Genomic DNA, 24,988 nt, shown 5'->3' with positions numbered 1-24,988 from the left:
TTAAGGGAGAATTTTTATAAAATGTTTTATAGATGGCACCTTGATCCACAAAAAATGTCTTTTATGTACCCTGACTTACAACCTAAATGTTGGAGATGTGGTTGTATGGATGCTACTTATTATCATATTTGGTGGTCGTGCAGAGAGATAAAAGCATTCTGGATTAAGATATGGTGGAATATCCAGAGAATTTTTAAAAGGAGGGTAAAATTTACTCCACAATTATTTTTGTTAGGTATAGTTACTGATTGTGACACAAAGGAGGTTATATTGATGTTAAACTTGATAACAGCTGCGAGGCTGTTAGTAGGACAATATTGGAAGAAGGAATCTTTGCCTACATTGCAGGAATGGTTTCTTAAAGTGTCTCATTTGGCGGAAATGGCAAAGATTTCGGCTTTCTTAAAGGGACAAACGCAAGAGAAATTTCTTGCTGTTTGGGATAAATGGATAAAATTCATACAATTTAAATTTGATATAAAAATATTATATAGTTTTTTCATAATTTTTAACTTTATATATATATATATTTTCTATTTTATATTCTTTTTTTATAATTTTTTTTAACTTTTTCTTTAATTAAGCCTATATTCTGCTCTGGGAGGTCCTGGGGGGGGGAAGGGGGGTTTGGGTAGGGGTGGGGGAAGGGGGGTTTTGTTGGGTAATGTTTGTTTTTTATTTGTATATGTTGTTTTTTGTTTTTGTATTGTTTTTTATTTTTCTAATAAAGAACTTGAGGAATGTTGCTAAGAAAAAAAAAAAGAAAAATAAAAAAAAAGCAAAGTGCCTGCTCTATGGAATAAAGAGTGGTGAATATCATTTATTTATATCCATTTCAATCTATTTCTGCAAAATTCAATATCTAGGAAGAGAGCTTCTTTGCCATTGCCCCCACTCTGGAATATTCTTCCCCCTGAGGTGAGACAGCCCCCCCCCCCTTTCTGGCCTGCCAAAAAGAGTTAAAGCATAGCTGTGCTGTCTTGCATGTGGAATCCAGAGGACCACATAGCCTTTTAACTAATTTTCATAGTGCTTAATCACTCTTTCCCCTTTTTAATTTTTTAACTTTTATATATACTTTTTATGAATGAAGGCAAACATATGTGTCCCAGGATAATGTTGCAGGATCCAATCTGGGATAAAAATATACTGTATTATATTTTTAACATTGTATTGTATACCACCCAGAGTCCCTCTTTGAGGAAGATAGGGGTTCAAAATTGTGAAAAATAAATAAAAAAGTTGGGATTCTTTGGGAGAAAGTAGAGGGGTACCAGTCTTTTAGCCATGTCTGTATCTTGAAGTTCCAAATTAAATGGCTGGGGGGGGGAGGCCCAACCCTGGTCCAATAAAAAGGTGTTAAACAAAATCCCACTAGTTCGCATTTGCAACTTTGAAGACAGATATAATCCATTTTAAGAATTACTGAGGAAAAAATGAAAAAAAAAATTTCCCCAGTAAATTTAATTTAAAGGGTTTTGCTATTCTTAATGAAATAATTACAGCAGGATCTACCTTAGCTTGATCAAAAGCTACAGGACTGATTAACATTTTTACTTTATCCCCCTTATCTATGATGAAGTAATCCTGTTTGATTAGCATGGATTAATTTAGTTAGATATTTGTGCTGCTAAAGTCATGAGTTACTGGTATAATACGTTTCCTTGAAATTGCTCAAGTTCCAAATATTGACTAAAAACCTCAGGTGGGCCAGTAAAATGTTTTGAAGAATAAGAAAGGCAGATGGCTGTAGACTAGCACTTTGCTTGTAAGCTTTCCAGACCACTTAATTTAAAAAAAATAAATAAAAATCTCTGTTGCAGATGCAGCACTTCCTAACCCTGGAAAAAGCATAGGTTTGCATAAACTTTTCAAAAGACTAAAATGATGTGGTGTTTATTGTTTTATAAAACATGTACACCGTAATAGTTCACATAAATTTCAGTAAAAAAAAAGAAGTACAACAGGAGATTTCAGAGATCTTGGTATGTGAGAGTCAGGCTACATGAACATGAATTTTTGTGTATAGACACCTACATGTGTATATATGTTTCCCAATATAACTTGTCTGCTGCTATTCTTTAATCTTCAGTGGCTGCTTTCTCAAAATGGATTGTTCAGAATAAAACTAATTCTAATTTTTATAGATCATGAACGAATATTGGAATACTAATATGCATATATTGAAGTATACCATTTCAGCTATGCTGTTAAGTGCACCAAAATGATGACTATTTTAAACAGTTATTAATCTCTCTCATAGTTAGGTTGATATCCTGAAATCTCTGCTTGTATTGAAATTGTATTCTTTAAGAGTTTAAAGCTGATGTAGGTGGCTGAGATGCCTGTAAGATAGGATTACTGTGACTACATATGTACATTCCTAATATCAAATTCATGTATTGTATAATTCATAAGCTTTTCTATCTTTCCAGAGCTGATTTTTTTGAAGATGAAGCTATTCACCATCTGTTGAACTATAAGCCCTGGTGGGTGAACGCCTACGAGTTGATGATGAATGCTCAAGAAAGCACTTCATGGAGTAAGTGCAATCAATCCTCACTTGCTAGGATTGTACTTCTACAGCTTATATAAATCCCTCTTGTCTGTGCTACTTGACAGAATAGGTCTCCCACAGTTGTAAAAGGAACTCTCTCTACAACTCAGTTGTTTTTTCTAAGGGCTGGAAATTTACTTGACAATATTTCAGCTTTTCTGATATATATCAATAATGAATGGATAGCCTATAGCACAGGTGTCAAACTCAATTGTGTCATATGACGTATTGTGACTTTTTTTGCCTTTGCTGAGCTGGGGTGAGCGTGGCCTGCACGTGACGTAGCCAGCCCGCGGGCCGCCAGTTTGACACCCTGGTCTATGGACTGCATGCATGCCCTGTTCCTTCCTCCCCATATTTTCTGATTCCAAGCATCCTTTGTAAACATAGATAATTTTTGGTAGTGGGTAAATTTTGGCAGAAAATTAAAGGATCAGTGTAGCCTAATGAACAAAGCTATGGTTATGTTTTTTCTGTGAGTTCTCCAGAAGGTTGAGAAGCAAGGCTGTGGCCGTGATACACCAAATATCACCCATTCTTGGTCTATAAAAATTAAGAAAATGATTTACAGCCAGCAGTATGCTGCAGCTGCCAAAAAAGCCAACACAATTCTAGGCTGCATTAACAAAGGGATAGAATCAAGATCATGTGAAGCATTATTACTTTATAACGTGGTAAGGCCACACTTGGAATATTGCATCCAGTTTTGGTCACCACGATGTAAAAAAGATGTTGAGACTCTAGAAAGAGTACAGAAAAGAGCAAAAAGATGATCAGGGAACTGGAGGCTAAAACATATAAAGAATGATTACTGGAATTGAGTATGTCTAGCTTAATGAAGAGAAGGATTAGGGGTGATATGATAGCACTGTTCCAATATGTCAGGGATTGCCACAAAGAAGAGGGAATCAAGCTATTCTCCAAAGCACCTGAAGACAGGGCAAGAAGCAATGGATGGAAACTAATCAAGGAGAGAAGCAAGCTACAGTAGAAGACTAAAGAAATTTCCCGACAGTTAGAACAATTAATCAGTGAAACAATTTGCCTCCAGAAGTTGTGAATGCTTTAGCACTGGAAGTTTTTAAGTTTTATGCTGATTATAAGATTTTCGCATCAATAATGGCAGAGAGATTTAAAAAGTTTTTAAGTCTGAAATGGTATAGGCCAGGGTTTCCTGCCTGAGCCAACAGTTGGACTGGAAGATCTCCAACGTCCCTTTCAACACTGTTATTCTATTCTAGATTATGAATTGCTGTATATATTTTACTATTTTCCTTGAATCCCCCTTTCCCCCTTATTTTTCTCTTCCTCATTATCACAAAAAAAAAAAAGCTCCACTAATTGTTCTCACCAATTCAAAATAAGTTTCTAGATTTGGAGTGGATCCAGCATAGATTCACTCCAAATGATGTTACTGGCTGGATTTAGTTGCACTTGAGCAAAGTAGAGGCACCTTCAAATTGCAAGGGGAGGGGGCAGGAGACGAACAGCTCAGGACTAAACATTTGCATCAATGTCACCAGAGTAAAATGACAGTGGATCAGAACATATACAAAAAGTAGTTGTATTTAATAGATTTGGGTAAAATCTACTATTCCATTCCTGCTCTGGACCCCATCTGCCCAATTGTGGGGGATTGATAAGACAGTTTTCTGGAGTTCCAGGGCTATTCAGTCCAAACAGTCCTTTTTCATCCAGAACGTCGTGTTTGAACAAAATAACTGCTGGTTCAGAGGATTGATAATCCAGGAAACCAATGGACCACTCCTGGAACAGCAAGGTCCAGAAGAAAAATGTTGCATTGAAGTGTGCATCCTTGATATCTATGTTTTAGTTTAACAAAGTGAGAATACACTATTTCAGAAATTAAACTCATGACATTTTCAAAAAGTTTGAGCACTCATTTCCTTTGAATTAAAGATCACTTTATATATTTATGAACCTATTGTGAAAAATATGTTTCCAAGGTAAAGCTCTCTTTTGTTGTATGTTCCACTTACAGAGCAGAATTGTGACAAGGGGCTTTTTGTTATGTTTAAATTCTTGACAGGTCTATTTCTTCTCCTAGCTTATGGCCTACTAGCTGAAAATTAGTTGTAGTGAATGGCAGTGTTAAGAAATGACTTAATCTACCTTTTTACAAGTTTTTCAAAATTATGCAAGTTTATTAATCACAAGGGGAAGAATAACAAAAGCACAAATATCATTTTCAATACCGTATGTTTCAAAACTGTCAAGGTAGGTACTCTGAATTAATAATATTTACAAACACAGTATGGGATAAATATTTTTTCAGGAAAAGTAAAAAGATTGTTTTCTATAATTATGTAAAATAACTCAAGGAACTTTGAGCAAATTGCTTGAAAAGTCTGTTTTGGTTTTTGGTTTTTTTGCAGAAAAATGATTAGTTTCATAGTTAAACAATTGAACAGTTGAAACTGGAATTCCTTTTAGATTCTGCCAGAAATTTTACATTGAGAATTCTTTTAAAAAGTACAAGTGAACATAATTTAAGAGCAAGCCATTGTCATTTTCGTTCATCATTAGTATTAAAAAATCTTCTAAAACATGCAGGGATAATTGTATTGTATATGTTAATTTGCCTATTCAGAAGTTTAAAATATCTGGACTGCCTAATTTAGCGCTTTGAACAAAGTTGGCAGTTTGGCTTTTGGATCCTCTGAAGCAGTGCTAGAGAGAAGTTCCCTGAGGATGGGCTGCAGCATGAATTTGAAAGCTCGAAATACAAAACCACTGGTCCCAGTGACCGACCCGGATTGGATCCTGCAAGCTACCTGCAGATTAGAAATGGGCTGATTCCTAATGGATTCGCATATGCTATTGCTACATCTGGTCCAGAATTATCTTTTAAATGAAAACCATGTTTCCTATGAAAAACATTGGGTAATTACAATTTTTTTTAGTTTCTGGACATATGCTATGTTATCATTTGTTTAACAATTGTTTGAATAAATTTTACTTGCCTAGCTTTGCACAACACATTAAGTCATAAACTATAATGTGCCAACTACAAGAATAGGCTTCAGGCACCATTCCAAGCTAAGCCCAAACAAATCATAAATTGTAATAACATTAGTGTGTTATATGATCTTAGCCAGTATGAGGTAGTTATTGTGGATGTTTAGCTATCCCACATTCTAAGCTTTTATGGCGTAAAAACACTAGACTGCTTTTAAATTGAATTATTTTTCTTTTTTTAAGGAACTTTGTTTTCTTTTTAAAATGTATTTTTTTAAAAAAATCAGTTTTTTATGATGGTTATGAAAGCCCTTCTCTTTTTTAAGCTCATTTGGGTTCCTTTGGGAAGAGAAATATTAACTATTATTTCTGAATGAGAAAGAATAATTGGGCCGCTGCTGAGAAAGTTAAGCATTTTATTCTGAACTTTAGATAAGAATAGTTATAGAATTTAGAGAACATGTTCATCAATGCCATCTTTGTCAATTGAAGGTATGGATAAATATATTTTAGAGTAGCTATGTGTACTGTGCCTTAAAGTAACAATCCTATTTTCAGTTTCCTTTACAGAAGATGAGAAAGAGCAGCTAAGAAAATTCACTAACAGGTCATTCCTGCTTGATAAAAGAACCAGCCAGCAAGTCTATCTGAGCTTAATTGATATACTTTTAGCATATTGCTATGAGATCTGTGCTACTGAAGGAGAAAATAATGTGAGTTAGTCTTTTTTTTTCTCTTCACAGTATGGCATTTTAGTTAAGTGGCTCCAACATGAAAACTATAGAGAGCTACTCTATAATTTGCGAGGCTTAGTTCTTAAACTAGACTTTGTTCTTTGCTGAAGCACAGAACTGCAGGGTGTTATCACAAGGTAGCTTGCCGTGCGAAGTAATGGAAATGAATAGGAGATGTAATCTTGGTCTGACGGGTATGCTGAACTAAGTTCAGCAGAAGACAAAATGGAGGGAGGATGTGGGGAGAAAATTCTGCTGGAATGTGTGTTTGAAAAACATAGACATGTTTTAGGAACAGCAATTGAATGTATTCATATAAATAAACTGGGACTTTCATCTGGAATGGAACAAGCAGGCCAGGCCAAGAATACTACAGGTAGTCCTCGACTTAGGATCACAATTGAGCCCAAAATTTCCACTGCTAAGCAAGACAGTTGTTAAGTAAGTTGATTTACTTTGCTTGTTGGAAGCAGGTCGAGAAGGTTACAAATGGTGGTCACATGACTCCGGGACAGTGCAGCTGTCATAAATACATGCCAGTTACCAATGCCCAAATTTTGATCATGTGACCATGGGGATGCTACAATAAGTGTGAAAAACAGTCATAATTCACTTTTTTCAGTGCTGTTGTAACTTCAAACAGTCACTAAAAGAATGGTTGTAAGTTGAGGACTACCTGTATTAGATGCATTCAGTATGGAATTCCAAGTTCAGAATATATACAAGATAAATAAAAATGAAAGGAGGTTAGAAATGAGAATTAGGAATGTATAGCAACATTGCCTCAAGGAAATGATACCATAAATGTATTGCAGCTTTAGTCGTATAAGGATATTTTCCTCCCAACTTTTAGTTCAATAAGCAGAACAAAGCATAAGAGAACCAGTTTGGTCTAACCTGGTGTTAAGGCACAGGTTGGAAGCCAGGAGACTGTGAGTTGTAGTCCCTCTTGGGCATAAAGCGAGATGGGCACCCTGTCTCTGATGTAGGCAAACCACTTCCAAAACATCTTGCCAAGTAAACTACAGGAATTTGTCCAGGCAGATGCTGGGAGATTAAAAACTTACCTCAGCGCCCCCCTCCCCCATCCACAAAGCATAATTGTATTCCGTTTTATGTTGTTCACATAATACAAGGGTAGAAACGGAGCATATAATAATAATAAGAAGAAGAAGAGGAAGAAGAAGAAGAAGAAGAAGAAGAAGAAGAAGAAGAAGAAGAAGAAGAAGAAGAAGAAGAAGAAGAAGAAGAAGAAGAAGAAGAAGAAGAAGAAGAAGTAGTAGTAGTAGTAGTAGTTGGAAGGGACCTTGGAGGTCATCTAGTCCAACCTCCTGCTCAGGCAGGAAACCTTATATCATTTCGGACAAATGGCTGTCCAGTCTCTTCTTAAAAACTTCCATGTTGGAGCATTCACCGCTTCTGGAGGCAGGTTGTTCCATTGGTTAATTGTTCTAAAACTGTAAGCCAGATAGCCCATTTCCAGCCCCTACAAACTCGTTCTCCCTATGTGTGGAGTAGTTTTTCAACTTGTAAGGTAAGGAGCTCAAGATTTCCCATAATATCTATTAAAGGAATAGATCCTTAAGGAAGGGTCTATTTCTTCCCCATCAGGTTGATTTTTTCCCCTCTATTTGGAGAAAAATAGTTTAGAGTACTCACTTTTACCTTTGATCACCTCCACCAAATGTTCAACCCTATCGACTTTGCAATCCCCAGACACAAAAAATAAAATGTAATCATGGGCTTCCAAAATTTCTTTACCCCAGAGTTATCCACTTTTCTACTATAGAGATATAAATGCTTAGTCCAACTCCTTATTGTACATGGTGGTTTTCATAGCTTCTACTATGTACTCTACATTTTTTAGTAGTGCTAAAAACATCTTTAATTCTATGACATTTTATTCAATAATCAAATAAAAAGAAATATTTTAGAATACATATGGAAGATAAGAAAAGGATTGATGTTGAACTGTTAACATTTTTAAAAATTCTTCTGAAAGAATACACAATCACATTGCTAAAATAATTTAGGAATGTCTGACATTCCTCTATTTTCTAATTATTTATTTAAAAAAACTTGTCCTGTAAAGTCCTCTTCAAACATTTGGGCCTTAGCCAATTTTGTATGGTTAGCAGAAAACTAAAAAGCTCAAAGAATGTAGGAGATGATTCAAAATTATGTTCATTTTATAGCTCCATTTTATTTTAGCAATAGCCATATTCTCAGGATTGGCATAAATCAACATAATGTTATATTTTCTTAAGCCCTGTTTATAGAATTATGTTATAACTGACTTTTCTATATCCTTCTCTTTAAGGTTGAATCACCATGGAACATACGAAAATTGAGCTCAACTTTATGCTGGTTGGAGGTAAGATAATTATATAAAATTTCTAAAGAAAATACACTTTAGATATATGTGTAGAAATGTAGAAATTTCTTAAAAAGCATGTTGTTATATTCTGAAATTTTACAGGTCATTTTTTTAACTTTAATCTTAACCAATACTGAAATAAACATTTTTTTAAAAATCTCTTATAACCACTTTTTTTAAAATGCAGAGTTTTACTAGCATTTCTGAAGTCCTTATATCCTTTGGAAGAAGAGTTCTGTGCTATCCACTTTACAGACACTTCAGTTTAGTGATACGAGCCTTGAATGATACTAAAATGATACTGAAATTAGGTAAGATAATACATTTTTATTAAATGGTTTGACTTGAAAATTACCTCCATATTTTAGATACTTCAGAGATAGGGCATTGGCTTGAAAGAATATTTTTGGACAATATTTGTATTCACATTAGTGAAACAGATTGGCCTTGGGGAAATGAAATTATGTTGATAAATAAGTGGACTACAAGGGTAGCGGGAGAAACTATTTCTATCAAGTTTATCCAACACTTAGAATTTTGTGAAGTGTAGACATCTGTCAAATGTGTCTGTGTATATAATACAGGTTGACATATGAAACCAGTTGCAATTCCCTGTTTATTTGACAAATTATCTAGAGTTAAATGTGGGCCTGATAAAGAGTAGATCTAGATATAGTAGGTATAGTACAGGGGTGTCAAACTGCCGGCCCACAGGCCGGATGCATCATAGCAAAATCACACCTGCCCATTGCGGGCAATGGCAAAAAAGTCACGATACGTTGCGACACATTACATGACGTTGCGAGTTTGGTATAGTAGTTTCACAAAAGTAACACATGCTAGTTGGGATGTTTTAAGCAAAGAGAAACAATTATTGCCTATAGTATAGAAGAGAGTTCAAATATTTATATTAATTACTTCATCTGCAGGTGACCCATACATTTAACTGTTCATCTAATTATCTGGGTCGACAGGGAATTTAATATAAGACAGTGAAGATTCTAGCTGGTTGTCATTCAGCACTGATTGCAGAGTTGTCTTTCCCTTCACAGCTAGCATGTGAACTTGCAAAGAGGAATAGAGGTATATATCCTTCCCTCTGCTGGACCACTTATCAAAAGTATTTTTTTTTCCAGCAGTAAAATGTCCTTTTGATAGGCCAGACAAGAAATAAAAGATTTTCAGATAAGTGAAATTATCATTTGTATAGAAGGCTGCATAAATGTATATTAAAGGATAATGTATCATTTTTATGATCAAATTCTCAAAATGTGCCACTGAAAGCCTTTTTAAAATACCTGTAATAACCATCCAAGGAACAAAACTTTTTCTTAGATAGATTAGGTATAAAGCCAAACATGCCTGTATCCCCTGGAGTTGCCTCGTCTCTTCTACTCATTAAAAATGTTTAGCAGTTTTAAAGTCAACATGAAACTTGTTTAATTTCTTTCCACATTGCCAGTTGCTTTCATTTGGATGTCTCAAGTTACCTAGGAAACCATTGTAAGATGAAATGTGATTGGCTCAGTTGGATCATTGTTCGTGTTATGAATGGAACTGAAATAACTTAGGCTGTTCTTAAGCAAATAGTTAACGGGAGTGAATGTTCAGCTTTTACACTTGGTACATGATTATGTTATGGATTTCAGAAGAGTTGAGGCAAATAATGAAACATTATTTGACAATATGAGTGAATATGAATTATTATAGTAATAGGGGCTATCAAATATTAAAATAAAAGTACGTCACGTGGTATATCATTATTTGGTACTGTTTTGCCAATATAAACCTGCCCGCTAGAGAATAATGGGCTTTCTATATAAAAATAAAAGGTGAGAATTTTAACTTGACCTGAACTTTGCAAGTTATGCAGTAATTTATATATGTTGTAGATTTATATCAATTTCAAATTAAATCCAGTCTGAACATCTGGCTGACTGTGATAAATCATAATACAACATAATTTAATTTTAAGAAATGAGAAATGATTTTTGCATGAAACTTTAATAGTTGAAAGCTTTAAAAAAGCTTGGGTCAGGTTGTCATATCAAACAGAGATGCTGTCAGGTTGAGAGCAATTGTACCTACAATTAGTTATGAAACTTATGATTGTTCACTGCCCCAAAAATCTTAGCTGTGATTATCTTTCCTTTTTAGGTAAAAGTGCCATTTTGAAGTGTCTGCTAGATATTCACAAGATTTTTCGGGAGAATGATCCTGCATATATTCTTAATGACCTTTACATCACAGATTACTGCATTTGGATTCAAAAAGCTAAGTGAGTTGTAAATCTGTAGTTCTTTTTTATGATTGTGTTTTATTTTGTAGAAAAGTAGTAAAAAGATCTGTTGAAAGTATACTTATTATATATACAACAGTGTGAAATTGCACCTGCCAATCCTTCAACTGGAGTTGGCCTTCATACACATTAAATTCTTCCCAAGAACTTGGAATGTCATAATATATTGCTGCAGTATATGGGCACATCCAAGTAGTGCGGCTTTTTGTAATTGATAGGTTATTATAGTTAGTCACAAAGTCAACCAGTTGTTTAGACTGGAGTTAGCATTTTTATCTACTTACTGGCTTCTTCCCAAGGACCTGGGGTAGGCAGATATTGTTAATAGTGTTAAAGATATTGTCACAGGACATAATTCCAAGTAAAGTTTCCTTTTGCAGTTGATTGATTTTGGTGATTTTGTCAATGCTGATGTGTTCAAAGTGGTGCTCCAGTTGGTTTGGGATTGCACCAAGATGCCTATCACTGTTTTACTTTGCTATTGTTTGCCAGTTGTTCTATTTCTATTTACAGATCCGTATATGTTTTTATTTTTTCCAGTTTTTACTTCTACTGTGCTTTACCCAAGTATTGCAATATCCACTATCCAGACTTTTTTCTTCCTTATCAACAATTGTTAAGTGTTATGTTTCAGATGCTTGTCTGTTTGAATTCTACGAACACTTTAGCTTCTTCAATTTCTGTTAGTCTGTTTTGTGTTCCTACCAGTTTTTGCTTGCAGGCAAATGGTATTTCTTGCAGATTTTCCAATACAGCATGGTTGCTACTTTGTCATATATTGCTTGTATTCATTATTTAAATTGTACATCACTCTGAGGGAGATGGATGGTTAAGTGTGAAATATAAATTATTATATAAACAAAAATGTGAAATCACAGCTGCAAGTTCATTAGCCATTCCTGGCATTTAATCTACCTTTTTATACATAATTCAAGGGGACAAACGTTCCTAATACAATGTAATTCTATACATTTCCTCTTTCAATGCCTCTCAGATCCTGATATTTCTAGAAGGCAAACATAGATATTATTGAATAATAATAATAATAATAGATTTGGAAGGGACCTTGAAGGTCTTCTAGTCCAACCCCCTGCTTAGGCAGGAAACCCTATACATAAATGATAACCCTATATATAAATGATAGGGCTCTTTTGTAGATGATTCAAGAAATTGAAGGTAATATCCCCATGTTCATACATTGGCTCACCTATGGTAGAAAATTATACGGATTAATAGCAAGGTAGTCAGATAATCTGCTGTACTAGAATATAACAGTGTCATCCTTTTCCTGTTTACAGAAGAAGAACCTGTTTGGCCGAGATATTAAGGCTCCAGGCTAGAACCAGGAGACCATGAGTTCTCATCCTCCCTTAGGAATAAAAGTTGGCTAGGTGGACAGTCACTCTGTCTCAGCCCAATTCATCTCACAGGGTTGTTATTGTGGGGAAAATAGGAGCATGAAAGATTATTAGCTATGTTTACTGCCTTCAGTTATTTATAAAAATAATAAAGATGGGATTAAAAATATCATTAAACACACACACAGCCAGATTTTTTCTGTTTAGTAGATTTGTGACTCATTACAATGTGTAAATTAGAAAGATGATTTAAATTTTAGTTATTAAACAGATAAAGTCCTGTATTTAAAATTGTATTGGTTTGTTAAATAATTGAGTACCAATGGATTGCCTATGCAAATAAAGTTATGCTGTCATGAAGCTACTGAGCCTCAGTACACCGAGGGAAAATGAATGACAGAGATACTCATTAAAAAAAATTACAAACTCTTTTCTTGTGGAGTTTAAATTTTAGGGACAAATTCTACATTTTCTACCCTTCCAAGAATCCAGTCTAATTTCTATCAACATGTTTGTCATACTTAACATCCTTATTGATGAAGAAGCAGGAGTATGAGGAGGCTGATAGTATTCCTTAACTACTGCTTTTCTTGTCCTTGGTATCACTACAGTGTAATCAATGTTTGCCTTAGTTGTGAAACATTCTGCTGTGCTTTCCTCTTGATTATATGTGGGAGTATTAGAAACGTGAGCTAGTTTTAAGGTACTTATTACATGCATTTGAGATATAATTGCATAAAGTACTTTATACATAAGGACTCTAGCACAGTGAACAAGTTTCCTTTCTCAGCTTTAGTTTGCTAGATATGTAGGGTACTTTAAAAGCTCTTGATATACTAACATCCCTTTGAGATATGCCAAGACAGGAAACAGGCTGCTCAAGAATGATTGGAAGTTGTCTTTATTGATCTATATCAGTGGTTCTCAACCTGTGGGTCGGGACCCCATTTGGGGTCGAACGACCATTTCATGGGGGTCGCCAAACAATGCAGTCCGCCATTTTTTCCCCTTTTCCTTAGCTGTGCTACTCCCTTTTATTCTATTGGCTTCTGAAAGCCAATAGAATAGACTCTCTTGAATAGAGTCTAATTCTATTGGCTTTCAAAAGCCAATAGGAATTGTCCAGGCTGTCTCTGCCCTGCTGAGCCTGCCAAAAGTCCCATTCTGCAAACGGTGCTGCACCAGTTGAGTAGTCCTCGACTTACGACCGGTTGAGTAGTCCTCAACTTACGACCGGTTGGGGGTCGCAGCATTAAAAAAGTTGAGAACCACTGATCTATATGATAACAGAATCTTAAAAGACTGGCTGATTTTCCTTCCGTCCCTGTCTCAAACCCTAGGGAATGGAAGGCAGTTAGTTTGAGTTTCTTTCTAACGCTTTCTCCTTTTGTTGAGTTTTGTAACTGTCTCTGTATACCAAGTCTAAGGTCATCTTTGTGGCTTTCCAAATATAAGATTTGCTTGCATAATAGTAAGTTGCCAACCCTGGGTTATGATCCCAGCTTCTTGGGAGAGCAGCAACATGTCCACAAATTCTGGAGTGCCATTGATACTTGACATCCATCAAGTATCATGCCCCATCTGATATCTTTAGAATAAAACAAACAGGAAGCTCCTATGCCACAAATGGAAATCAGTTTCAAATGCAGTCTTTATTCTCAAGAAAGTGTCAGCAGGTGGAAATACCTGGCTTACCTTTTCTGAGGTAAAGGAAACTAGGCAAGGTTAGTTAGTTCTAGGATGGGACAATAACAGGGAATTCCAGCATTAAATTCCTGATTAGAATGCTAGATTTAAAAAAATCTCAGAAGTCAGGTAACAAACCATTGAGGTATTTCTGCCAACAATACTAGATTGATGTCTCCATGCAGTCACTGGGAATTAAACTCAACATGAGGTGCATCTTTACATTTTTATTTCCAATCATGTTTCCAAACTGCATATATGCCTAAGCTGTTTTCAAAAATAAAAATAAAAAATAGACTGAAGCCGATAGTTCTTATTGAAAGTGTGCCCAGAAGAGCTTGGAGGAGAATAAAAGCAAGTTGAGATAAGGGAGCTGCCTGAGAAAGGATAAGAAGGATCAACTATTTTTTTTCTAATTGATATTTTGGGGAAATGCTCATGATATCCTCCAAAATCTTAATATTGGTCCACTAGTTCAAACATTTAGGGACCCTATATTAAACCAAACACGATGAATTTTCTTCTGTTGTCTGGAAGAACTTGCAGAATAAAGGTTTTATATCAGCCTATTAGTTTCTGGTTAAGTTAAAATTTAAAGAACTCCAATATATGAGTGAATGCAGCCATAGTAAACTCAATATACTATGTACTTCTAGACCAGGGGTAGGCAACCTCGGCTCTTTTATGACTCATGGACTTCAACTCCCAGAATTCCTGAGTCAGCTATGCTATAAAAGAGCCGAGGTTGCCTATCCCTGTTCTAGACAATAGAAATTAAAACTACTGTTTTTTAAAAAAACAACCCTGTAATTTATTTTAAAAACATATAGAAGACCTCATCATATAAATCATAAATAGTTCTAAATACTGGCTGAAATGGATTCAGAAAATAATTTAATAAACTTAGTTCAGTCAACTACCACATGCTCAAGGAACATCCCTAGAAAGAAGACAGTTATCAGTGGCCTGTGAAGATTTGGATATTTTAGGTCTATTAGTCATTTTGTGGAAGTTCTTCCAGTTCTTCAGAGAAGTGTGAATCCTTGTAGATGAATCCATGTTTCTTGTGAAGGGAATTATCTTTCTAATTAGTGTTCTTTGCAGAGGACACTGCAATCTCTGTTAGTGCCCTCAATTGAAAGAGGATTAAATTGAAAATATCTCACTTCTTTATTGCTATCATCCAGCCCAATAGAATAATCCTGTCACTGCTCTATCACGGTACATGTGGTCATGGGTTCTCAAATTGTTCAATTTCTTTTCAGTTAAAGTTTTGACTTTCCAGTTTATCTTCCCCGATCTGTTGCCTTTCAAATGTGGTTGAAAATGTTTTCCTATATATTTTAGAACATCATACTGAGGGAGATAATTACATTAGAGTGTCTAAAAAATGTTATTGCATAATGCTTATGCTAAAGTAAATAATGTGTAGAACTCTTATCTCAGTAAGCTTACACAAATAGGTAGTCTTTAACTAAAATGTAATTCTGCCTTAAGTAAATCATGTTTCAACCATTTCTATGCATTTTTGAGGCAAAAATCTGAAAAGTTAAATGCCATAGAACCATATTATTGTATGTATGGTATTTACCAGTCATAGTCTGGATCATTTCAGGTTGGCTATTATATATTATATATATTATATGACTATTTAATTTATATGCAGAGCATATCATGAGAAAGGCAGGGCTAGATGAATCAAAAGTTGGAATTAAGATTGCCGGGAGAAATATCAACAACCTAAGATATGCAGATGATACCACTCTAATGGCAGAAAGTGAAAAGGAACTAAAGAGCCTCTTGATGTGGGTGAAGAAGGAGAGTGCAAAAGTTGGCTTGAAACTCAACATTAAGAAAACCAAAATCATGGCATCCTGCCCTCTCAATTCCTGGCAAATAGATGGGGAAGAAATGGAGGTATTGACAGATTTTATTTTCCTGGGCTCCAAGATCACTGCAGATGGGGACTGCAGCCAAGAAATTAAAAGACAGTTGCTCCCAGGAAGGAAAGCTATGGCAAATCTAGACAGCATACTAAAAAGCAGAGACATCACCCTGCCAACAAAAGTGCATATAGTCCAGGCCATGGTTTTCCCAGTTGCAATGTATGGCTGTGAAAGTTGGACCATAAGAAAGGCTGAGCGCCAAGAATTGAGGCCTTTGAACTATGGTGCTGGAGAAGACTCCTGCGAGTCCCTTGGACTGCAAGGCGTTCAAACCGGTCAGTCCTAGAAGAGATCAACCCCACTGCTCTTTAGAAGGCCAGATCCTGAAGTTGAAACTCAAGTACTTTGGCCACCTAATGAGAAGGAAGGATTCACTGGAGAAGAGCCTAATGCTGGGAAAGATTGAGGGCAATAGAAGAAGGGGACGACAGAGAATGAGATGGCTGGATGGAGTCACTGAAGCAGTAGGTGTGAATTTAAATGGACTCCAGACGATGGTAGAGGACAGGAAGACCTGGAGGAACGTTGTCCATGGGGTCGCGATGGGTCGGACACGACTTCGCAATTAACAACAACAATTATATGTCGGGTTCCCAACTCCCAGGCTATGAACCAGCACCAGTCAGCAGCCTGCCAGGAACCGGACCACACAAGCAAGTGATGCCCCATCCCTGCAGATGCAGGATCCAGGCAGCATGCAATACCACACTCCCCCAGTCCGTGGAAAAACTGCCCTCCCCGGAACCGGCCCCTGGTGCCCAAAACATTGGGGGCTGCTGTTATATGTGATTTATTACAAGGCTAGTAGCTGCCTAATTTTGTCATCCCAGGCACTTGTTGTTTTGATTTCATTTGGGATATGGTGGAACTCCCTAAATGGAAAATGCTGAATTCTCCTGTGAGTTTTTAAAAAAAAAAAAAAAAAATCTCCAGCAGTTACAGACCAAAGCAAAAGCATTAACTGTCATTTTTCAGTTATACAGTATGTAGATTTGTGTTTGACTGGGTTAAAAAAAATGAGTAAATTAAAATATTTTTCCCTGGAAAGAACCTTTTAATCAGAAAAGCTTAATTGGCCTCTTTTGTTTTTTTGTTGTTTTTCCCTCTCAAAGCCTTTTTTCGTGTTTCATTCAACAAAGCATTTGGCAATATTAGATTCAGCATATGCAGTACCATAAATGATATACCTATGCCCAATACTTATTGTCATATATAACTCCCTCATACTATACTGTATATTCTCCACTAAATGTTCCATTGTAATTACTTGAGCAGTTACGTATTCTTGAACAAATCTTTGAAACATGAAAGGAGTTGGTAATAATACTCTTTCCGGGTTTGCAATGGTTACGTAGCAAACTTAGGAAGCAGGTCATCCAAGAATCTCTGCAGGTGTGGTCAGCATTTTATGTTGAAAAGCCAGGTGCAGCCAGGTGGAAAATTGCATTTTTAACCCCTGAGCTCCTATAGCATGTTGCCACTCCATTTGATCCTTCTGCTAAACAAGCCTATGATACTCCTGGCTGCCAATTTTTTATATTGTTTTGATTTTTTTCTAAAAAAAAAATCAAGCTAAGCCCTGAGGGCTTTTTATATGGTAGGGGCTATACTCAAGAAAGTGCTGTAAGATTTGGCATTGCTAAGCAAAAATTCAGTTGCCTTTATTTGAGAATGATTTTTTGTTTTGGTTTGGTTTTTTTCCTTTCTCCTTGCTTATGTTACATTGCTGAGCCCCTGTGAATCTTTCTTGGAAAATCAATGGAAGAAAATAATTGAGTTGAAAAGGTTGAAGCTAGTTTTCCAGTGGTTTTAAGTCGAGGCTGTAATAATGATGATGATGATGATGATGATGATGATGATGATGATAATAATAAAGTTGGAAGGGGCCTTGGAGGTCATCTAGTCCAACCCCCTGCTCAGGCAGGAAACCCTATACCATTTCAGACAAATGACTGTCCAGTCTCTTTTTAAAAACTTCCAGTGTTGGAGCATTCACCACTTCTGGAGGCAGGTTATTCCACTGGTTAATTGTTCTAACTGTCGGGAAATTTCTCCTTAGTAAAGACATCCAAATCGTTAATGAAATTATTGAAGAATTTAAAAAGCCTGATTAATACATATTTAAAATATTTTTATTGATTATTTTGATTACAACAATAAAAGCAAATGGAAATGAAACTCAGAGAATAAAGAAGAATAAAAAGTGCAAGAAAAGAAAATGGAGAAAGTAAGACAAAGAAAAATATATTAAAAAATAGTTTTAAGTCAAGGCTCCTATAATAAAAATATGCCAGGTTTTTTTCCCCCTCTCCTTTCCTTCTTCTCCTGTAGATTTTCAGATTACTGGACTCTGATCCATGGAGTTTGTTACTTGAGCTAGCTTTTGTTGTCTGGAGATAATCCCTGTCTTCCTGTGGATTGGCTGAGGGGTTTGTAAATAAACTGTGGGAAGAATTGGCCACTTCCTAACTTACTAGCTGCATTGGAATCTATCACAGAATCTGTCCTTTTTCATGCAGCTGGTTACAAAAATATTGTAGGCATGACATTTGGTATTCATAAATCAAGAACCAATCTTGCAGTTATATCCATTTACTATATTTTGTTTCTATGCATGAGTAACTTGTATGTATGGCTGTTTCTGAACAGATGCAAACATCTTTATACCAGTTCCATTTTATAAAGGAGCAGAAAGAAATGGCTAGTAGATTTTATTTTTCTTTTGCTACATTTTCATTTTTGTGTAGAAATTGTTCCTAAGAAAGCATGTATGCCAACTCTTTTAGTAAAATTTTATTGCAAGGATTAAAATTAGGTAAATGCGCTTTGGAAATTTTTAAATTCATTGCAACAGGAGATAGCACTCGGTCAATCTTAGAAGCTGAACAGGTTCAAAGGTTGGGCTTCATATTTGGATGGCAGTCATCTAGATGGAATTCTAGGTTATAGCTGAATTTAATTCAAGGGCATTATTTAATTCAAGGGATTATTCAGGATTATATGAAAGATTTCATCATCATCACAGCAGGGCTGACAATGCAGTGCCCATGGTATTGTGCCACTCATGACATGCCAAGATGGTTTCTATGATTGCAAGAATAAAAAATGATCCCCCTTTTCCAAGTAAAATCTCATATTTATTAATTTGATGAGGCATTGACTATTTTAAGATTATTTTTATTTTTTATTGATTAGTATTAGTTGTTATTTGTTGCCTATACTAACCTGTGAAATCATATGGCTGCTCATGGACAATGGTTTAATTCATACAAATATATCTTGGAAATCTAATGGATGCTGGCCAGCTTTACCTTTTCAGTTTACACATCTGCTATAAAAATCTGGTGTTTTCCTTTCAACAACTTAAGGACTGGGTTTGCACAAATAACCTGATTATTTAACCAAGCAGGCTAACTTTGCACAATATCCTGTAAGCAAAAAGATTAACCACAGGTAGTAGTTGCCTATGGTCAGGAAAGCTCTAGCAGCAGCAGCTTTTCCATGCATTCCATGGATTCTGATGTAAATTTTTGTAAGGAAAAATGGTCAGTATCCTAAAAATAGAATGGATTTAAGACTAAGGCTTGGATTTTCATGGTAGTTGAAGACATCTTAAGTCTTTCCTCATAAGCTTCTCTGAATTTCATCATGTATTTAACTTTCATTTCTTCTAGGTTTTTTTTTTCTTGTTTGGCTTTAAATTGGCTTTAATCAATAATCAATAGTTTCCTATAGTAAATTGGTGGAAAAAGAATGCCCAGTAATGGAGAAGCAGGCATTCTACAAATACTTCCAGTCTGTTCCCATTGCCTCCTAGAATTGGTCTCGGATATTAAATGTCTGTGGAGATTCTCAATCATCCAGGTCATGGTTGCCCCAGAGGTGCTTTTTCCAAAAGGCAAATGGACTTTTCTTGGGTTTTTTTTTTCTTTGAAAACGTTTCGCTTCTCATTCAGGAAGCTTCTTCAGATCTAATTGAAGAAGTGTTGTCATCAGCAAAAATTGGTTTCAGAAACAATGCTGGGCATATAAGATTTTTGAAAAGCAGGTTATGGTCATATGGTAATGTAAAGAGCACCTGAATGACTCTTTTATGGTTTATCAAACTAGAAATAAGTTTTAAAAAAGCTTTATGCTCCTTTTACCATCTTGAGCAGGTGGCTGGACTAGAAGACCTCCAAGGTTCTTTCCGGCTCTATCTATTCTACTCTATTCTGTTCTGTTCTGTTTTGTTCCATGTGTGCACAATCTGTAGAGGGGAAGGGGCCATTTTGACAAATTAAAGATAATCAAGGCTCAGATAGGACCATCTGGCAGGCTGATCAGCTGTTCCATGGCTAGCAGAATGGCAACAGCAATGGAGGCGGTGATGATGGTGAGGTTTGCATGCATCAGAAATGCTTGATAGCATGTCCTTCAGAAGATTGGTGGCAGATCCCTCCTAATAGCACTGTTTGGCAGGAGTGAATTTACTGTGCTTTAAAAAAAAAAAAAAAAGCCGGCAGGCTGTGCAAAGCTGCTTGGCAAGCTGTATGTTGTACTAGCTTGACCTGGAAAATCTTACAGCAAACTTTATAATCTGTAAAAATAAGATAAAATGATACAACCAAGTAAAATAAATGTTTGTTAAGTACATCCAATGAAAACACATTTTAAAAAGCAATGCTACCAAAAGAGAATGTTAAGGAATAAATGGTTCTCAAATGCTCAAAATGCAGTCCTGTGACCATAGGAAGAGTGCAGTGTGTGACATTTTATGACCTCTAGAAATGCTTTTCAGGACATAAAGCACCTTTTTCAAGGCTGTTGTAACTTCAAACATTTGTAAGTCGAGAATTACCTGTAATTTGAATTTGGTCTAAGGCTTCATATAGGAATAATTCACCAGATGTAACATACATTAATTCCATAGCACATATAGAATAAAGTTATAGAGTAAATTCTAGGTTCCTGAAGAAACGTAACTAATGGAATTGCTATATCTATCAAAAAATCAGTTGGATTCATCTTCTAAATTAATGGACTGAAAAAGCCCATGATCAACCGTATCAGCCATTAACTGATTTTTTAAAAAGTGATCATTGTGGATAATTAAATTCCTCTATTTCAAAGAAACTTTTCCTACAGGCTTCTGGTTGGCTACTGTTCCAACAGAACTCTGGACTAAGTAAGCCCTTGGTCTGAACTGCACAATCCTTTTAATGAATTTACATCAGGACGTCTGTAACATACGGAGCTGCTAAAGATCCACCTGGCAATTTCTGCTAAACCTCACTAAAAGCAGCCATAAGTTGTGCCTTGAGCATAGTAATTACCTGCCAGCATTGGGTTTTTTGGGGAGTGAGTTCAGCTGAAGACAAAGATCACAAATCCTGTGATCGTTAAGACGGTGCCACCAATACCTAAGATTTAAGCTCAAAACCGAAGGTTTTGACTTGAAGGTTGAAAATACGCTCCCATCCCCACTAACTTCTAAATCCAGCTGTTTAATAAAAATTAGAAAATCTTACATTGGAAATTCCAAAAGACAAACCAGATAAAAGGGACATAGGGTCTCTAGTTTAAAAGACAAAATAAAGCTATACCAAACAAGAATGGAATCTGTGCTAGGCAGAGACACAAATACTGATCCTCCCTTCCTTTATTTTTTGCCAGCAAGGTTTGGGGAACAGCTGCCTACCCAACTCTGTAAAACACAGTGCTCTGTAAAAATGCAAACAAAGGAAGCACAATACGGTTCCTGCATCCTATTTTCCATGACTTCACCTCTTCTAAATTTTTACTGCATGCTGATTTCAGGAAGTTCCATGATGAGAAGGGGGAGCGAAAACTGTTTTCCTGCAATTCTGGATGAGGTTCCTACTCTTTATCTGCATAGTTTGTTTGTTTTTTCATAATAGAATTTTAAGAGTGATTTCTCAGCACCTTCTTTCATCCAGAAACTGAGCTTCAGCAATGCAGCTGTATCGTGTACCTTCTGACCATGTCTTGGCATCCATTCTATTGTAATTTATGAAAATGTCTAGAAAAGAAATAACAGCAAAGTGAGACATTCCTCCCATTTTTAGAGTAATTTGGGTGAAAAAAATTCTCTTGGATAGGTACATATTATATATTAATTTGCTTATTCTCTTACATATACAGCATTTTTGTTTCAGTGCTTCTATCTTCACTGTTTGCTTTCATCTTTTGTTTCTTTCAACATCCTGTGGTTCTAATATGTTCCCAGTGCTCACCCAGTTTCCATAATAATCTTGACAAAGCAGCAGCTAACCACATTTGTTTATTACTTACAGGTATTTTCATTCTGCCAAGTTCATTGTGACTCCTGACAGTTTACAAAAACAACACAAAGCAATTTTCACAAAACCAAAATCCTTAAATTAACGAAGTTGATTACTCCAGCTGTATATATCCTTTGGAGTTACCTGAGATATATTCTTGCCCAGTTACCTGGGGAGAGTTCAAAACTGTTTGTCCTAATGTAGTGGGCAGGGTCACTGGAGCTATGAACCTGTCTACCCTGTGTTTCAGATCCCTGTGCGTCCCGGTTTATTAGGGTCTCCCACAAGTCACAGCATGTGGTAGAGTCTGGACAGTAATGAATGCTTCTCTGTTTCATCTGCCTTGAAAAAAGTGTCTGCTAACTCCTCAGAAGACCATAGCTGGACTTAAAGACTGTGGACAATTTTCTTCCAGTCTTCACCAGTTTGTTGAGATGATGGTTAGCATACAGCTACAGCAAGCCCTGGGAAAAGGATTATCTGGACTCTTTAGTCATTCAGCATTGATTGTGCTATTGATAATCTGATTGCGGGCTTGGAATGGGGGTAGTAATCCATTCTGATCCTCCTTGATCTCTTGGCTGCTTTAAATACCATCAGTTGTTGTATCTTTCTGGGCCAGCTTAAGGAGTTGGGGATGGGGCATTTTGTAACCACATGTTAGGGTGGTTCTCCTCCTTTCTTGGCAATGTGCCTTGGAGGTCCTACCCCTGCCCCATTGTTTGACATTTGCATCAAGCCACTTGATGTGGTCATCTGTTGCCATGGGATATGGTTTCATCAGTACACAGATTGTACCCAGTTGTAAGTCTCTTCCGTGTCCCAAGCAAGTGATGCTATCAAGAGCCTTTCTCAGTGCCTAGAGGCTTGAAGATCTGGATGGAGGAGAATGAGGTTAGACTCAATCCTGGCAAGACAAAGTCACTGTGGATTTTAAGCTCCACCCCATCTCCTAGTTCTGGGGATTTTCCCTCTTTACCTGTGCATAGGCTGCACTTCCTGAAAGTTGCGGTGTAATGTGGGTTCTGAACTCTTAGGATTCTCAGTATCCCTTCTTTGCATGCATATGCTGGTCAGGCAAATTCCTCCATAATGAATCCTGGAGCCAAACCATACAAGGCTGTTAGGTCAGCACCAGCATTTTGTATGGTACCTGGAAGCTTTGTGCTGTTACTGAAGGATAATGTGTCCTCAGGGTCACCTGAGTAATGCAAATGAGTGTGGAGCCTTCTTGGAACTGCTGAAAGGATTGTGTTGTGGAGCTGTGCTTTCTGCAGGATGTTTTCTGCTCTGTTGTGTTCACTGTTGAACACAGGCGCAGGCTGTTGGGGATGAGTCTGTGTTGTCTGCATCTCAAACTGAAGTTCAAATGGTTCTGACCCTGAGAACACAGACAAATCTCCAAGTTGCCTCAACGACTCTTTAAAAGAATGCAAATGACCTGCATGGGATAAATCCTTCCATTCCCCACCATCCAGTCAAAGCTGAAGAAGCATCTTAGATGAGAAGTGAAACGTTTTCAAAGAAAAACAAGAAAATCCAGTTGCTTCTTTAAAAAGCACCTTTGGGTGGTGGTCTGAAAGGAATGAGTTGCAAAAGAACCAGATAGGTGCTCTTTGTTTATATGTGGATATCTGTAGTGGTAGCAGTCCCACAGACCATGGATTTTAAATAGTGCATTTATATGACCTTCCCAGCTACTTAATCACATTACTTTTGGGCATTTTTTCCCCTCTCTTTCTTGCTTCCTTCTCCATTTAATACCTCCCTATCCTTCTCCACTGTCCTGTTCCTTGAGTTTCTACCTGAATGATATCTCTTTGGGGTTTGTGCTTTGATTTCTCTGATGTTGCGTGCCGGGTGGCAGTTTGTCACTCACTTGCAAAAGAGGGTCAGCAATTTATGTCCTCTCTTTTCAGTCAGCACTTATCCGCTGTTCCTCCTGTTTTGACTACAAAGGCAACATGTAGCCTGCATAAGCTGTTGCTTTTTTTTTAAGCAGGTGCAGCTTGCAGCACGCAGCTGTGATCAAAGAGAGTGAGCTGTTTTCCATGCAAATAGCATCATTCTGTTCTGTTCTAAGGCTTGTCAGGAACTGACATCCTTTGACAGCGATTCTACCATCAGCCACTTAACCGGGGTAATCAGAGGCAGGAAAGAAGAAGAAAGTAAGAGCAACTGTTCCTTTCACACGTTTCCTTTGATGTCATATTGAAATGATAATCTCTGGTTTGGGTAGGTATGTCATTCCACTATCAGCTCTTCTGCAATAATTCTCTATGTTATCAAGAAGAAAAACCGCCTGTGATCTATGGCAGCAGCTAATCTCAGATGCTCATTGGACAGCTGAAAGTCCATTCTTTTATATCTATCTATCTATCTATCTATCTATCTATCTATCTATCTATCTATCTATCCATCCATCTACAGTATCTATCATATCTATCTTTCTGGATATATATTTGTATCATTCGATGAGAGAGCTCGCCAACTCAGTTTCATCTGTTATTCTTTAGATTTTGTAGCTAAAATAATGCAAAGTTGCAAGATTCTCCAGGCAAGGCAAAAAAAAAAAAACAAAGTTTTTGTGATTTGTATCAGTTATGTTCTTTCTTTTCCCAACTGTATACTTGGAAAATTGGGATGTCATCAACTGGGGATTGTGGCTCTAGTAGAAACTCAGCTCATTTCAACAAAGAAATTTTCATATTGCACAACCTACTTCACAAATGGGTATGAATTTGGGTCTTTTTGTCTTTAGAGTCTTT

General features: G+C 36.5%; 1 protein-coding gene across 2 annotated transcripts in view; it reads left to right on the top strand.

Moving 5' to 3' along the window:
• SHQ1 (SHQ1, H/ACA ribonucleoprotein assembly factor) overlaps positions 1–24,988 on the top strand; it is a 74,743-nt gene that overhangs the window by 20,431 nt on the left and 29,324 nt on the right. For both annotated transcript variants that reach the window (XM_039333514.1, XM_039333522.1), the window contains exons 7-11: positions 2,436–2,542; positions 6,095–6,249; positions 8,591–8,644; positions 8,835–8,958; positions 10,805–10,925. In XM_039333514.1, the coding sequence (XP_039189448.1) occupies positions 2,436–2,542; positions 6,095–6,249; positions 8,591–8,644; positions 8,835–8,958; positions 10,805–10,925 (561 nt within the window). The remainder of the gene's footprint in view (positions 1–2,435; positions 2,543–6,094; positions 6,250–8,590; positions 8,645–8,834; positions 8,959–10,804; positions 10,926–24,988) is intronic.

Source organism: Crotalus tigris, unplaced genomic scaffold, assembly GCF_016545835.1.
Source record: "Crotalus tigris isolate CLP2741 ecotype Arizona unplaced genomic scaffold, ASM1654583v1 scf7180000017625.6296891, whole genome shotgun sequence".
Lineage (NCBI taxonomy): Eukaryota > Metazoa > Chordata > Lepidosauria > Squamata > Viperidae > Crotalus > Crotalus tigris.
This window is presented reverse-complemented; position numbering and strand designations above follow the sequence as displayed.